Source organism: Phodopus roborovskii, unplaced genomic scaffold (genome assembly GCF_943737965.1).
Source record: "Phodopus roborovskii unplaced genomic scaffold, PHOROB, whole genome shotgun sequence".
Lineage (NCBI taxonomy): Eukaryota > Metazoa > Chordata > Mammalia > Rodentia > Cricetidae > Phodopus > Phodopus roborovskii.
This window is the reverse complement of record NW_026125391.1, coordinates 7394757-7412316: the sequence shown is the minus strand read 5'-3', so window position 1 is coordinate 7412316 and position 17560 is coordinate 7394757. Positions and strand designations below refer to the sequence as shown.

The 17560-nt window shown below is 37.7% G+C and overlaps 1 protein-coding gene across 4 annotated transcripts in view; it reads left to right on the top strand.

Annotated features, from left to right (window-relative positions):
* Dock4 (dedicator of cytokinesis 4) overlaps window positions 1-17560 on the top strand; it is a 396469-nt gene that overhangs the window by 227484 nt on the left and 151425 nt on the right. For all 4 annotated transcript variants that reach the window (XM_051175069.1, XM_051175070.1, XM_051175068.1 and 1 more), the window contains exon 13: window positions 14554-14679. In XM_051175069.1, the coding sequence (XP_051031026.1) occupies window positions 14554-14679 (126 nt within the window). The remainder of the gene's footprint in view (window positions 1-14553; window positions 14680-17560) is intronic.

The window sequence follows — 17560 nt, the reverse complement described above, 5'->3', positions numbered from 1 at the left end:
GGGAGCATATTCCCCATGGAGGGATACTCCCTTAATCTAGAGACAGGAGAGAGAGCCTAGTCCCTATTCCAAATGACTTGACAGATTTTGATGACCCCTCCTGGAAGGCATCACCCTCCCTGTGGAGTGAGAGAGTGGGATGGGAGGGGAGGGTGGGGGAGGAATGGGAGGCCGGTAGAGAGGGAGGGAGAGGGAACTGGGATCGATATGTAAAATAAGAAAAAATAAATTAAAAAAAAAGAAAAATACAAAAAACAAAACAAATACCAAAACAAAAAACAAAACAAAACCCCCAAATAACAAAAAAGAAAGTTGAGTTTATAAAGTAGTTCTTCATGGCACCACCTATTGGCTAGAAAGATAACCTATCACTGTTTTTGTTTATTTTTGTAATTTTCTAATCATAAAACCATGTTGTCTCTTTTACTCTTTTGAAGTTTATTTCATGGTCAGTTAATTCTATTTAATTAAAAAGCAATGAGTCATACAAATACTAACTCATTTCCCAAAGGAATTTTTTTTCCTACATTTTGCTATGTTCACTTTATCTGTATTCCCCAAATTCAAGTTTATGAACATGTGCACACAGTCACATAATATGACTGAGTGGCTGGAATTATTAACATTGACCTCTTTGTTCCTGACTTCTGAGCATGTTTGTACATATGTGCATCTATGCACCTATATTCACACACTGTATCCTACATGCATATGTGTATTTCTTTTTAACTACCTAAGAACAAACTGCTGACTGACTCAGTGCTTCTCTATCCCTAACTACCATATTGAGTATAAAATACCAAAATCAGGAACTCAGCATTTCTGGTATGAAGACCTTATTAAATGTTTGACAGTGTTATCAATGTTCTCTGCAATACAAGAAAAACCAGGCTATATCATGTGTAGCTTTCATATCCTTTCTATTTCCTTTGCACTTTCAGTTTTCCTTCATATAGTTCAAAATATTATACTAAAGAGACCGGAGAGGTGGTTCAATGCTTAAGAGTACTCACTGCTGTCGCAGGTTCACTTCCTGAGGCACACATGGCAGCCCACAACCCCTGTAACTCTAATTCCCAGGGATCTAGTGCCCTCTTCTGGCCTCGGCAGTCACCAGGCATGCATGTGATATACATACATACATGCAGGCAAAAGATCACTTATATATTTTTAAATTTTTAAATATAATATTAAAGTACACTCTAAGATATTTTTGTTTTATGTGTTCTCGTGTGGAAAGCTGCATTAAAAATGCTGAGGAAGTGGACAAGCCCCAGCGTTTTTACAGCAGTTGGAGAGTGGAAAGCCATAGAAAAACATGTGTAGAGTTCCTGATCTCATGGCAAGGAACTAGGGGGGTCTTAGTGAAGCCTTTTTATTTAAGTGTTGCTCAGAAGAACTTCCTTTTCCTATGTATAAACACACATATGTATGTTCTCCTGGGTCATGAAGAGACATAGTTTTGACCCCTTTCATGGAAGAAAAGCAGGGAAGGAAGGTCAGAATGACCTTCTAGCATGTTATGTCTTCCAAAATAGTTCGGCTCCTTCTTTGGGGGTAGAATATTCTGAGCACCATCACCATGTATATATTGAAATATTTTGTACTATAAGAATGAACAAATACATAAAATCCCTAAACTGTGTGTGCCATGAAAAGTTGCTGTGGGAATCAGAATAAAGAGTGGAATGTTAAAATAGAAAACAAGAGCCAAGAGAAACTGTTAAAGTCTTCTGATGGTATCATCCTCTGATGAGCATGGATTTCTCTCCAGCTCTCGTCTCTAGCCAGTAAATTTACTTTCTGGATAAGACTCTGCGAAAGTAAATAATGTTGGATGTCTCTACTGTTCCTTCATTTGACATTCATTGATTTATGGGTGGGTGCTGTCTTATTTTCTCTATACTTTTTGGCCATTGGCTAACTACTTTCTCACAGAAAACACAGCATTTTCCTGATTTACAAATTTAATGCTAGAAGATTTGTGGACCAACAGTTATAGTCAGAAGACAGTGCTCATCTTTTTTCAGTCCCTCTGCACTTTAGGAGAGCCTAGCAGGAAGGGCTAACCCCTTCTCAGATCCCAGGAAACATGATGATTAACTTTGATGCTCAACATGACTGGGTTTAGAATCAACTGAAAGGCTGGCTACTTATGTACTCCTATGAGGAATTTTTTTAATCCTATTATTTGACTCAGGAAGATCTACCTTAAATGTGAATGGTGCCTTTCCTGTGGCAGCTCTGATATAAAAGAAGATAGAAGGAACACAAGAGAAGATATATATATATATATATATATATATATATATATATATATATATATATTCTTACACCAATCAGAATGGCTAAGATCAAAACCACTGATGACAGCTTAAGCTGGAGAGGATGTAGAATAAGGGGAACATTCCTCCATTGCTGGTAGGAGTACAAACTTGTACAGCTACTTTAGAAATCAATATGATGGTTTTACAGAAAAGTGGGAATCAATCTACCTCAAGATCCAGAAATACCACTCTTGGGCATATACCCAAAGGATGTATTCTCATACCACAAGGACATTTGCTCAACTATGCTTATAGCGCCATTATTTGTAATAGCCAGAACATGGAAACAATCACCATATTATAAAACTTAGACACTTCAAAATATTTCTAGTAGAGCAAGGGTCTAGTAGTGGCAGAAAGGACCTGGCAGGATACTTTCCTTGGGGGCTTTTACAAGTGGCAGTATTTGTCTTCATGGAAAATTGTTTCTCCATTTTTTTCACCTCTCGATGATTTCTCTTTTAAAGCTTGAATGTTATCTCACAGCTAACTTCTATAGCAAAGTTTTTTTTATAACCACAGTATCTGGTTTATTTTCTAACAGTTACAATTAAAATGAAGAAAATTCCAATGGAACACACAAGAGATGGTATGCAGGAAGTTGGGTAGATGAGCATGTTTTTTCCTAGATTGGGATCTCTAGTAGTTTGAATTACTGAATACATTAATTTGTTACTGTCATTTTACTGTGAAATTTTAAATGCCCTGTGTTTAATGACTAGTGAGTGCTTGATGAGTATTCATTTTGTGGGTAGTAAAATAAAAATTAGAAGATTCATACTGTCATTTATAAGACACATAAAGCGTGTTTTGTTGCTTGCTGATGCTAAATCAGAGGAAAACAGTGGAGAGTTGGAAATGTTTGTCAAACCCGAAGGGAGTTTTATGATTTCCCTGGCTTTGAGGACCACGCCTCTGAGGTATTTTCAGAATCCTTATCATACAGGACTCTTAAGAGCCTTCTCATTTTCTGCTCACAGTATGAGCACCTTTCATACAATGTGAGCACCTTTCGTGTGCTTTAGACGTGATTTAGCAGCATGCCTTAGAAAGGCAATAGTTCTTTAAATTTTTTTTCCACAAATTACCAAAATTAAAAAGGGGTTAGATATCCGATTTGGAAGAAAAATAAATATAGCCTAGAGGAAAATCAGAAGTACTTAACATATGCCAAACCTGAGGTTTTGGGATTGTTATGCTAATTAATGAAGAAAGAAGGGAAAATTGCTGGGGAATGGGTTGAAGGCTGCCCTATGTGTTTATTTCCACAGTCTCTGTGCTCAGGATAGCTCAATGAGACTGTTTCTTATCTTCTGAAACAATTTGTGATATTAATACTTCACTATTTGTCACCTATATTACTTAAAATTATACATAATGAGTGTCCTGGCTGCTCTGGTCCTATGCTACTCACTGACCTTGTTCTATAGGAATATTTTAAAAATATGCATGAGTTCCTTAGTATTATAGCTGAGTTCAAAATAAAGAGCCTAATTTCAGCCTCACTGTTGAACTTACTTATTTTTGGGGAAAAAAAGTTAAATAAAACAGTTTGGAACCTTTTTAGCATGTTCATATTTTTAAATGCTGACTTTTATGAAAAACAGGAACCATTAGAGTTGAATCATTAAAATCCATGAAATTTATACTTCAGAAAAAAATAAATGTACATTATTTTAGATGCACCAACTATATTCTTCCTTTTCTTTCCCAATATTCGGTTTGGGGGTTCATTTATCACTATTTCTGGATTGTAATATATCATTTAACTTGTGTGTGAAATTCTCATTGCATGATTAGCACATCTATTTTTAGCTCAGATATTTTTAACATCATTATTTATAGAGTGTATATTTTAATATCTTATAATCTTTCTTTCAAACTTTTTTAGAAACTCAGAATAGAAAATAAAAACCAATAGTACAACCAGGCATGCTGCCACATGCCTTTAATCTTAGCACTCAGGAAGCAGAGACAGGTGGACCTCTGAATTTGAGGCCAGTCTGGTCTACATAGAAAGTTCCAGGCTGTCCAGAATCACGTGATGAGACTTGGTTTGGAAACAACAACTACAACAACACAAAAAGTACAATATTAGTCTTTAATTGACTTACGTGTCTTAGGTCAAAATTTCATAAATATGATGATGTTATTTATACTCTAACTTGGTATATTAGTGAAATTTTGGAGGAAGGGGTAGGTTTTTGAACAAAGCATGGATAAGGTTGATGTTTCTTAAACCCACATAGGTAGAATATTTTTGATTGGTTATTTGATTTGTTGATTTATAATTTCAATTCAGTAGCCCAGTGGAGGCATTCTATTACACATTCTTCATGGACTACTGTGTTATTGGGAAAAAATAGATTCCACGAATTTTTAAATAAATTGGTTTTACAAAGCCTGGAACATGTGTTCAAGCACTGCAGTGTGGTCAGTGACCAAATTTACTTGATATGTATAAGGTCTTGGTTTCAATCCAGTATGGAGTTAGGGCCAAAGGTACAGACATGGTAAGAAGTGGAGAAATAAAGTTCGAAGAAAAAGGAATCTTGCCCCTATATGTAAATGTGTAGCTCAAATCTAGAGCAATAATATTCAAGTAAGTAGTCTGATAGGATGGGAGCCCTGACAAGGGGCACAGAAGTTCCTAAATTGAACTGACCCAGGAATGATGCCTGGGACCAAATAAGTAGTGCTCAGAAATCCTCTGATAATAGGCCTTAGAAAGCTGCTGTCTAGAAAGGGAAGAGTGATGAGCAAAGGGGTGAAGACCATGTTGGAGAAACCCACAGAAACTGCTGACATGAACAAGGGTCTGCTCATGTACCCCAGACTGATAGCTGGGAAACCAGCATAGTACCAAATCAGACCCCCTGAATATGGGTGTTAGTTGAGAGGACTGGGCAGTCTATGGGGCCTCTGGTACTGGATCAGTATTTATCCCTAGTATATAAATTGACTTTGAGAGCCCATTCCACACAGAGAAATACTCCCTCAGCCTAGATACATGGGGGAGGGCCTAGGCCCTGCTCCAAATGATATGACAGACTTTGAAGTCTCCCCATGGAAGGCCTAACCCTCCCTGGGGAGCAGAAAGGGGAAGGAATGGGGGTTGGTGGAGGGGAACAGGGAAGGATAGGAGGGTAGGAGGGTGGGAGAACTGGGATTGACATGTAAAACAAGCTTGTTTCAAATTTAAATAAAAAATTCTCAAAAACATATGAACTAATATAGAAAATTAAATTAATTTCCCCAGGGAGGGGAGAGAAAGCTGCTGTCTGGCTTTAAGGGGTAATGTGCAGAATCATTCTTCCTTGGTACATTGACCTTTGCCCTTAGTCTGGATTTATATTAATGTAATAGTTTGGGAAAATTCGTACTTATAAAACTTAAACTTTGTATGTAAAAATAAAAGTACTAAGTATTCTGAGCTGAGAAGTCTTTGAAAAGTAAATATGTGACAATTGTGCATTGTCATTTTCACATTCACATGGGTGGGACTCCTATGGGGGAAACAACATTCACCCAAGATGAGTCATGATAATATTGACAGGATTCAATTGCCAATACGAGGAAGCAGATGCAGCCAATGAAAATCACAACATCCTATAATTGTAGACAAGAAATAGCCAAGAAAAGGCTAAGCTGTAATGCAGGACAGTCATAATATAAAATAACAAGATTTTAAAACTAATGCAAAAAGATGTTGACTGAGTATTATTTTGCTGACATTACTCTGCACTCTGGCATATCATATTTAAAAATGAAAATAAAGTCTGTATCATGTTGGTGCTGAGATTCTAATGGTCCTAGAAAACTAAACACAATGAAAATCCTTTTTTAATGTCATTGAAATAATAATAAGGCTGCTTAGCTAGGGAATGAACACAGTTGAAAAAAATGAATCAATATACTAAAATTAAAGTTTAATTCAGTCAGAATTCTGCACAAAAGGGTAATGAGATGGAAAAAATCTGAATAAACACTTAGAAGATATAGAGAAATGAATGGAAAGACGAGTGTGTGTCTAATGGGGCTTCCAGAAGGTGCTAAAAGTAAAAGAAAGAGCTACAATATTTGAATGTTAAGAATTTGCAAAAATGTAAGTGCTAAGATAAAAAAATAATAGAAATTATAAAGAGGGTAAATACAATTAAAGTTTTATCTAGATAAGCTGTGAAACCACAGAACACCAAAACCAAAACTAAAGGCCAGGAGGAAATTTTTGGTTACCTATCTGCCCCCTAAAAGTAGTTTTAATAATTGTAAAGGTATGAATAACATGGCATGTCTCAAAAATTACCATAGGGAAAAAAGCCAACTTTGCATTCTGTACTTGCCACATTATAACTTCAAAGTGAGGATTAAATTATTCTAATTTCAAGTAAAGTCATAGAAAATCTACCATCCATTTTCACCGGAAGAAGTAGTAGGTGTGACCATGAGGGAAAAAAATAAGAATGGAGTCTAGCAGCAAAAAAAAAAAAAAAAAAAAAAAAAAAAAAATGTGAGACATAATAGTGTGCAGAGAGAATGGCAAAACGGCAGGAAATACAGCCAACACAGCTGCAGTGAGTTAAAAAGATATCCTCTTGATGGGAGGGGGCAGGAACTGGGATTGATACATAAAACAAGCTTGTTTCAAATTTGAATTAAAAAATTATTTAATAAAAAAAAAGAATTAAAAGATGTCCTCTCCAGAAATACGGAGATCTGCTCCCCTCCTTCTCCATTGTAGGGAGAGATGTAAACAATTGATTAAATTTGCATTAAAAATTTTTAAAGTAGAAATGGAATATATGATTCCCAGAAGAGTAGAATAAAAATAGGTAAAATGAGAAAACGCAAGCCATTGGTTCTAAAGTCATGATTTTGCAGCTTTGCACAGCTATGTGCCATTTGGTTAATTAGAAATGAAGATGGGAAAAGGTGAAACAAAGAAAAACCTATAATTGAAAAAACACAATGCTGTAGTAGGGATGACAGAGACCTGCTTAGCAAATTGCAGGCTGAACCTCTCAAAATGTGTGGCTTGTTGAAAGCTTCTGTTTCTATCTGGATGAGATACCCAAAACCCCCTGTAGGGATTTTTGCATTTTCACATCTCTCTGTGTACATTGCTCATTGTGTGTCCCAGTTACATCTTGTCTCATCTTCTGTGTTAGAGCTGTGATGTTGATAGACAGGTTGTCTTAAACCTTCTACAGAATATGGATCTATGTGTACAGGAAACCCTGGGCTCTTTCTAGTGATAAGAAGACTGGCCTAGTAAATGTTTTCCTGCTTCCTTTTGTATTCTATTACTTTCTACAGTTTTATTTTACTTCATTTGATTGCTATTTGTTATATAACCCACCCCTGAAACAGGGTCTCATGTAGCCAGGGCTGGCTTTGAACTTGCTTTGTAGCTTAGAACAACTTTGAGCTGCTCATCCTCCTTCCTCCACTCCCTGGGTGCTAGGCTTGCAGGTATGAACCACCAAGCCTGGATTTTAAAAAATGTTTTCTTAATAAATGGCTGTTGGGGGAAAAAATACAATGCAGAGTGCAACCTAGCTTGTTGGTTTCATGGCGGGGAGGAGTAAGGGGAGAGACCACAGATCAGTATCAAACAGTTCTCCTACAGTTACAGCAGCACTTTCTTTCGGGCCTTACCTAGACAACTTTGTAAAAGTGATGTCGTTGTCTGTGTGTATTGGAGATGGAAACCAAAGCACAGAGAACTCAACACTGACACAGCATCCTGCAGCTACATTGTGTACTTCTTAAATGGCACACTTAATAACACGTGCATTTAGCAAATATATTTGTCATGATTTTCCATTTTGCATTGCTGTATATTCATAGATATATGTTATTTGGTTCATTAGTGACAAAATGGCTGATGTAACCAGAAATTAATTCTGGATGCTACTTATAATCATGCTGTGCTTGTCACTTTTAATATAAAAATGCAGAATTTCAGGAATTAAAAAAAAGCCATCTTCTAAAATGAGTTAGCTCTGCTCCCCATAAAATCACGGCCACCAAATAGTACACAGAGCCTCAGCCTTTCTTCTCCATGATGCTGCTGCGTGCTGGCCATGATAATGTATGAGACAGTTCTGGGGTTGTTTTGTGCTTGTTTTCAGAGCCAAGATTAATTAATGACTATGCTTTTGCTTAAAATTACATACCAGGTCTTTCTAATTGGAGCTCAGATGTTGAGGCTGACATGGAAGTTCAATTGAATAACGGCATTTCTTCAAGTAAGGGACCATTCCTCCCAGAGCCAGCTCATTTTGGATACTTAGTTTTGGTCACTATTCCAGTGGCTGTGAAAAATCACCCGACAGGAGCAACTTAAAAGAATAAGGAATTATTTTGGCTCATAATCTTAGAGGGTATATGATTCATCATAGCTGACACCAAGAATAGGAGGCCAGTTAGTACATGTGATTCCTCAGTCAGGAGCAGAGAGGAATGTGGTTGCTAAGCATGCTATCTCTCTTTGCTCTCTTTATTCAGTCCTAGACACCAGCCCACTGGTTTTTAGGAAGTGCAATCCACATTTAGGATGATGCTTCCCTTCTGTAGGTAGACCTCTCTGGAAGCACCCTCAAAGATGTGTGTCTCCTAGGTGATTCTGAATTTGGTCAAGTTGACAGTGAAGATTAACCAGTACTTACATCAAGGGCCAGGAAAGAAAGGTTGTAAAACACCATTTATGTATTTTCTAAAATTGAAATAGTAGCCTAGTACTTTGGCTAGTCTTATAGTTTATGGTAAAGCCCTTTAAATTTTTTTCTCTCAACTTGGAAATCCTTACAGTAATAATCTTCCATGTTGTCCTTTGATGTTCTTTGTCCATTTTACTTTATATTCTATTTACTCCTATGTATCTTAACTTACCAGTTCCTTAGGAACAGAAATTCTGTGGTGTATATCCTTGTATTCTGTCTTCTGCCTTCTTCTTACACTTACACTACTGTTCATTTCAAATAGAAATTCAAAACCATGTGCAGATGAGGCTTTGGAAGTAGTCACTTTTTGTTTTCTTAATGATCATATTTTTTAAATTTAAATTTGAAACAAGCTTGTTTTGTAAGTCAAACCCAGTTCCCTCACCCTCCCCTCCTCCCCTGTCTCCCCAACTCCCATCCCATCCCCTTTTTGCTCCCCAGGGAGGGTAAGGCCTTTCATGGATCTTCAAAGTCTGTCACATCATTTGGAGCAGGGCTTAGGCCCTCCCCCATGTATCTAGGCTGAGAAGCTATCCCTCTATGTGTGATGGGCTCCCAAAGTCCATTTGTATACTAGGAATAAATACTGATCCTGTACCAGAGGCCCCATAGACTGCTCAGTCCTCCAAACTAACAAGGGGGAGCTCAAGGAAGTAATCACTTCTAATAGGTAATAGGATACCTACATGGTAAAGTAGGTAGCAAGGATAGGAATAGAAAAACAATTTCTATTCTGTGAAGCTGTCCTGGGTCATAAATGACTAGACATGAAAAGATAAGCTAGTCTTCAAGTATCTAGATGCTTACGGAAATTTCTTTTTATCCTTGTGTTTACTAAATATAATTGACAAAATTTTACAGTATTACATTGTTCAATGTGATACTTTGATTCATACTTATATTGTGAAATAAATAGTGAATGTGATTAAAATGCATATTTCATCTCACATGCTTGTATGTTTTGGGGTGAGAACTTTCAAGATCTATCTAACTGGAATTTTATATCCCTTAAACAAATCTTCTCATGTGCCCTATTCCCCTCCCAGTCCCACTCACCCTCAGGCAATCATCATTCAACTCTTGAGCTTAACTTTTTTATGTCAGTGTATAAATATTTGTGAGGATTCTTTTTTATAGTGATGAGTAATCTTTTACCCAGTGTGTTGTTACTGTTTTGTTAACTCATTTATTTAGCCTTGTGGTTGTAAGGGGTCATGATAACTAAGGACTGCTATAAAAATAAGATCAACAATTTCTACAATGGCAAAATAAATAGAAATGCTGTCATGTTTCTGCGGATCTGCTCCTGTGGGCCAGCTGCTGCCAGCTCATACTGTTTCCTTGTTTTGTTTCATTTTACTCAAGTTATATACTATCATTTCTTTAGTTAAGAGGTGTGGCTATGGGGAAAGCCTAGATGTTTGGGGCGGAATGTGCATATGGTAGCCAATCGTACCATTTGGTTGACCATTCTGGAGAACCTGGGTCAACTGCAAATGGCAATTACTGCTCCTGCTATTACCAATTATTATCACTAGGATAATGAAATTAACCATATCTATGGCTTCATTATATATTTTTAGAATTCTAGAATGCATCCAACTATTTAAGGAATTTTTCTTTTCCCACAGTGTTTAATCTACCTCTACCCCCTTCACTTTGACATTCCTATCCTACATCTACTACCTGGCTGCTGCCTTCTTAATGCCCTTTCCATCTCTTACCCTCTCTTCTTTCTAAGGTACTTGCTATCTAGAGTTTGACTCATTCCCCTGTTCATTATTGCTCTTCTTCCAGCCACTTCTTTCTTGAGAGTATATTTTCTCCTTTTAAATCTTATTTAATTTCTCTAGGATGCCATTATCTATGACTAGATACTAAGGAGTAGGTTTTTTCTGCCCACAGCTGGTCTTGTCACCGCCGCCGCCGTGCCAGCCCCAAATAACACACAGAGACTCTGTATTTGATATAATGCTGTTGGCCAGGTACTAGTTTCTTATCAGCTAGTTCTGTTTTAAGTATTAACCCATTTCTGTTTATCTGTGTATTTCCACGTGGTCTCATCTTACCGGGGAGTGTAGCAGGCGTCTCATCTTGACTCTTCCTTACCACTTCCTCTTTCCTCCTTGTCTCCTAATCCCTCCTATCTTCCTTTCCTATTGACCAACTGTGCTTTTTTCATTAACCAGTATGAGAAACATATTTACAGAATCGCATCTCCCATCATCTCCTCTTTTCTGTCTAAATAAAAAGAAGGGTTTTAACCTTAATAGCAAAATATATCACACAACAGTTATCAAGTAAGATCACAGTTAACAATATTTAGTTCATTAACATTTAGCAAGATTTAAGAAAATATTCCATCATCTATCCTATCTTTGTGTGTCTAAAGTCTATGTAACTTATCTTTAATCCTAACTAAGGAAAACTATAACCATAACTATATGTCTTTAACTCCATCAAAGACCACAGAAGGATAATATATAAACTCTAGAAATGACAGAGACAACTTGCCTGTCAGTCACCTGAAGTTCTTCTGTAATCTTCCATCTTCAGCCCATAGGCCATAGTGTGTCTGGCAGACTTTTCAGCAAAGCAGGAAACTTTAAACTGTCTTCTTGTATTGGCAGTTTGTCAGTCACTTTTCTCTGTGTCCTGCAGACTGTCTGGTAGACTCTTCCATGAAGCAGGAACTCTGTAGCCATGTCCATCTTGAATCAGCAGTCACTTTTCTGTGGGTCCTGCATGTCCAGTTTATACAGCACAAAGTCGAACAGTCCAGACAAGAACAGTATCTTGTCCAAATGGCTAGTCTTGCCATATTGGAAGTAAACTCCATAACATATTGCTTCGATGTCCATCTTCCTTTCTGATGCAGGTGGTGTTGCCAGGAGCATTTATGTCTCACTATCAAGAAAAACCCTAAACCATTTTAAATGCCATATTCTGTAGGTTTTTGAAAGGTTTGAAGAATGCCTATCCATCTCAAATGCATCTCTATATATCTAGAAAACCTAACTAACTTAACTCTAAGCTTTGACTATCATAGATAATTATCTATAATCTGTTCTACATTATACATTACATTTCTAAATGAGCTATAAAAACACAATACCTAAACAAGAGGAGAAATATACAAATCACAAAATTGACCTTGAATTTGTATCAATAACTGAAAATCCATTCCAAAACAAGTATTCATATCTATACCATAATCCTCTTTTTACCTTTAAAAAGATATTGGTTGTGGTCATTAACCATTTATAACCAACTCCATTTAAATGAAAACAAACATTGATAAACAATATGCTCTCTCCATCTTCCATCTTGACTCCTCCTTACTCCTTCTTTCCTCCTTGTCTCCTAGTCCCTCCTATCTTCCTTTCCTATTGGCCAACAGTTCTTTATTTATAAACCAGTATGAGAAACATATATACAAAATGACATTTCCCATCAATACTTTTTTTCTAATTCTCTAAAAAGAATTCACTTTTGTTTGTTTGTTTGTTTGTTTGTTTTTTTAAGGTGGGGAGAGAAGGAGAAGACTGAAGGCTAAATAAATGCAGTATCCCTTGAACAAAACAAAAATCCTAGTCAGTTTTATTTGGTCCTGCTCCTATCCTGAAGCACACCATCTCTTTGGTTTTGTTGTTGTTGTTGTTTTTGGGTCCCCCCCCCCCCGCTTTGTATTTACCCAATGCTGTTGTAGGTATCACTGATCAGAACCTTACACAGAGGTCTCAGTAAAACAATTTCATTTGAAAAATACAATCAAATATTAAGAATTGTGTCAGTGTACCCTATTCTCTAAGAATTCTGGGATTTTTGAACAGTGCCCTCCCCAACAGGAGGAACTGTTTTGTGCAACTGTGTGTAGCACACATGGGTCTTCTGCAAATCCCAGCTCCTGGTGATGTTAATGGTGATGGTGTGGTGCTGAAGGCAAAAGGACAGTAGTGAGAAGGAAACAGGCTGTGATGAGATGGGGGCTGTGGAGGATCATGAGCCAGCAAGAATAGCTGCTCGAACAGATGGATTAGAACACATCACTTGGTCTTTGTTTTATAGCCTCTGAGTTTTGAAAGGAATCAGTAGTACCCCATAAAGTTTCCTGAGGCCGCACTAAGAGTTGCAGGCCATCCACTTGTCCAGATGGCTGGCCCTTCCCGACTTCATTCATTCCAAATGCCTATGGAATGGCAGATCCTCCCCCTTTTCTCCTGTTTTCAGGTACCCAGTTCAAAGGGATCAGGGCAGGATGAAGGTCAGTAAGGGCAAGTTACCTAGAAACGGAGAACAGGCTCAAAGTTCTGAAGCCTGGCAGACTTCACTCTCACAGCCCTTCTCTGAGATAGACATTCTATTAGATAGCCCATGGTGGCGTCCTTTCCCGTTCTTTTGTTACTACCTCTCTCTTAGAGCAAGCAGGCCAACAACACCTCTCATTGGTCTGTGTTTCTCATACTATTTAGGGAGAATAAAAAGAAAGTCCGTGTGGATAGCTTGCAATTTTTCCATTACAGGGTGATTGAAGTAATTTGTAAATAGCGTTTTTGGAAAACATTATAGTACTGTAACTTAATGACAGTGGGTTATTCAGGAAATGGTAGTGACAAATAATGATATAAATTAAAGATCATCAAGGACTTCACCCCACTATCCAAACTCACTTTTAGATTGAGTCCAGGCTTTATAAAAAGAAATTGAGGCACTATTTTTAAAATTAAGTCCCATTGAGAGGTTTCATTTTCTGTTGCTGATACAGGGAGATGCGTTTGTGTTTTCTTGTCTTAAAATGTTGAAAGAAGAAAGGAAGAATGGATTGAAAGAGATGCTGTGTCTTTGAAGTGTACATACTAGCATTTTCACATTAGTTTCCTTTTTGTAGTTCTCGCCTGAGAATTGAGAAAATTATATATGAAATAAACATTGTCTTTTGCATTTCCGGCTGTGATAATGTCACTGTAATTGGTGTGAAAAAAGAAAAACATAATTTTGCTACTCACTAGATTCCTTTTGGTTTGTCAAAGTGTCCTGTATCCTAATACATTCTCAGAAAAGAATGCCATTTTGAGTTTCTGTATTATACCATAGTAAGAACACAGCCTTGATTTTACTACAATCACCTTTGTTGCATTAATTTCATTATCTATAGGCCTTGTAAAGTTGAAAAAGGATAAAATTCTATTTTGATCTTATTGCCCATTGTCTATTTCAAGAGTGTTTGAAGAGTGGTCTGTTCCAGACAGCCAGGGCTGGAGGACAGAGTGCCGTAGCTAGAATCCTGATTCTTGCTGTTAGTTTTCCACCAATGATTCTCCAATTCCTAGAAACTGGAAAATTAGTGTTAATGTTGAAAAGTGTTACTCAAAGGTCATTTCTACTTTCTTTCAGTTTCAACCGGATACTATAAGCCTAAGCTTGTTGACGCTCTTTGATTTCTTATATAACATGGTTTCTTTTCTTCTTTCTGTGACTTGCATGTCTCTCCTTTGTTTTAGGATTGGCAGTTTCCCTCCAGCTGCTACATGGAGACATTGAACAAATCAGAAGAGAATACTCTTCAGTGTTTTCTCATGGAGTATCCATAACACGGAAGCTGGGTTTTTCTAACATTATCATGCCTGGTAGGTGACATGGTATGCGCCAAATGATGAAGAATTCATATACTCTCTGGTTTTGACATTTGAAAAACATTTTAGATTGTCAGCTTTGAAGAGTTCATGTGGTCCATGGGTCATATGGGAAAATTAAGTGAGGTATATGACAACGAGCCAGTTAATAATTACTGTCTGATATTAAATAACTCTGGTGTCCATGGCTGCATTTCCCTTATGACTAGGATAACCACAGCAGAGATAGCATCCAAAAATGTTTTATCTTTTTTGTGGAGAAGTTTAGACCATATCTTCATAGAGCTTTTGTTTCTTAACATGGAGAATAATATAATTACAAAACATGAGTTATATATAGATGATCAAAATGTTATTAAAAGTTATGTTTAAAAGTTCATCTCAGTGCAGGCCAACTTGTTTCTGTGAATACCTACAGGTTTGTAAACAAGTTTTAAAAGGCGTGGAAAGGAATGTGAACATCTAAACAGTAAAGGGGGTTATGATCGGAGGATGTGATCATCAAACTGTGTATTTGGTTTCATTTTATTGCCAGTACCTCTTTAAAAATTAAGCCTTTTATTTTAATATAGCTTAAGAATGTATTATATATCAAGTGATTTTTTTACTTTGTATATTTTTATATTTTATTATTCATACAGCAGGATCTTCAGAGCTAATCATTTCAGCCCTTCCCAGTTATTTCTCTCCTCAGTGCAAAGTAAGCACCCACTGCAGCTCCAATGGACAGCTTCACAGCCAAGATGTGACCCAGTGCTAGAAGGGCTTAGAAAAGACCCAAACTGTTCCGCAGTGCCCAGTGCATCATTTAGTGATCCCTGCATTGAAATGCATCCATGCAGGGAAGGCTGGAGAGCAATTTAGAAGAGTTTTCTGAAATGACCTGGCCTAGTCTGCCTAAGCATGTTGCAGGACTGTTGTGGAAAATGACTGTTTATAGATCTGTTTACTTGGTGACATGCTATTCAGTGGCTCTTGCAACCACTCATTATTTCCCCTAGTTGCTATAAATAACTGGTATTTCCTCTTTAACAAAAAAGAAAAACATTCATCCTACTGGGAAGCAAATTGATGGGCAAATCTAATATAAAAAAAAAAAAAACATATTTAGAGCAGAGTGTGGTCAGCTGCTAGGAGAATTCCTCATCTTGGTCCCTGGGCAGTATCACTGAGAAGTGGGAACTATAAAGCAGGGTGGCACTTCTTTGGCTCAAGAATCGTCTGGGTGGTTCTGTGCTCATGTGGATTTGTCTGGTTTTAATAATGGAAGGAGCTGAGGAATGAGGCTTGCTTCTGTCCCTTTCTGGCAGTGTTCTGTGATATATGGGTCATAGTATCCAGGAAGACAGTCCCTCCTACCCAAATAGATCCACATGGCATTGGGCTGCAAGGAAACTTTTTAAAAAGCACTTCATTCATTCTTTGTTTTTCTCTTGTCTTCACCGACATCTTAATATTCCAAACACGGTAGAGATAAGAGATACATGTGTGCACTTACCACCAAAGAACAGCTTTCAGACTTTCTGGAATTTTTACAGTGAGAAACCCAGTCATTGCTCTACTGTCCTTGGTTGTCTGCACACTAGTCATTTCATTCTCAACAGTGGCTTAGTGAAAACTCGAGTTGAATGCCCCAGTGAGAAAATATTTATGAGCAGCGTTTCTGATCACAGAGTCCTGTGGACAGTCTGTATGCATGACCCCTCCCACCTCATTTTCTAAGCTGTCCTTCAAAGTTCATTTGCATCCAGTGTTCTGATGGGGTCAGGGTAGGTGAGGCACATCTCCTACCAAGAAGACTAGGTTCATTAACACAGCGACCCTCTGTAAAACGGATGGCCTGTGCCCTTGACGCAGACAGAAGCAGACACAGATCTCTTTTTCAGGTTCACAGGATATAATCAGTGCTTCATTTTGAAACTGGAAAACCTGGAAGCAGAAATTCTTCCCTTTGCCTTGCTACTATGGAAGGGAATCATGTAACACCTGATACTGAGGAGTAGGCAGAGTCTGCCTTTGTGCTTTCAAGCCTGGGTGTGGGTCAGCTACTCAGTGCCTCTTGGTTTTTTATAACTATTATTATTGCTGTTAATTATTCCAGTGTACCAATTTCCAGCTACAAAAAGTCATTTTCTAAGATGCATTATCACTGTGGCATAAAGACCAAATGCTGTCTCTAAGAGGCATTTCATGCTGGGGTCTCTGAAGGAGGACAGCAAAAATTTTAAACCACTGCTTGCCCACAGAAATGTAGAGTGAGCCCAAATGTAATTTCAAACAATGAGGAGCCACTGTTTAAAAAGAAATAAGAGGTGGTTAAATTAATTTTAGCAGCCTATGTTATTTAACTCAGTGCATCCCAAAATACTGCCTTGATAGGTAATCCATATAGACTTTGTCTAATGAGTTGTCCACACCGTTTTCCAGTCTCCATCTTTGGAAGTACTGGACTTTCTTTGCTAAATATTGGACATTTACAGCACATCTATCTATAGCCAGTAACATTTCAATTGCTCGGTTGCCACATGGCAGCAGTTACTTTGTTGGACAGCCTGCCCCTAAATGTCTTAACAGACCCCATGCAAACCAGGCCCAGGCCACTGTGAGTATGAGGAAAGTCTGAGTTCCACCAGACATCTTGGAACAGGATGTGTCTGGAAGGTCATGAAAGGCTGACGCCTTCCTCTTACCCTTTTAAGCATTCATTCTTCCTCTAAGTTAATATTCTTAGCAGATCTTTCTTTGTCCCCATCATCGTCCCTCTACACCACCTTCCCAGCTTATGTCCTGTCCCTGAAGATGTGCTCCCACAGAGAAATTGGTAGAACTTTCTTTTTGTAGGGAACCATCATTAATACTTTGAGGAACTTTTTGT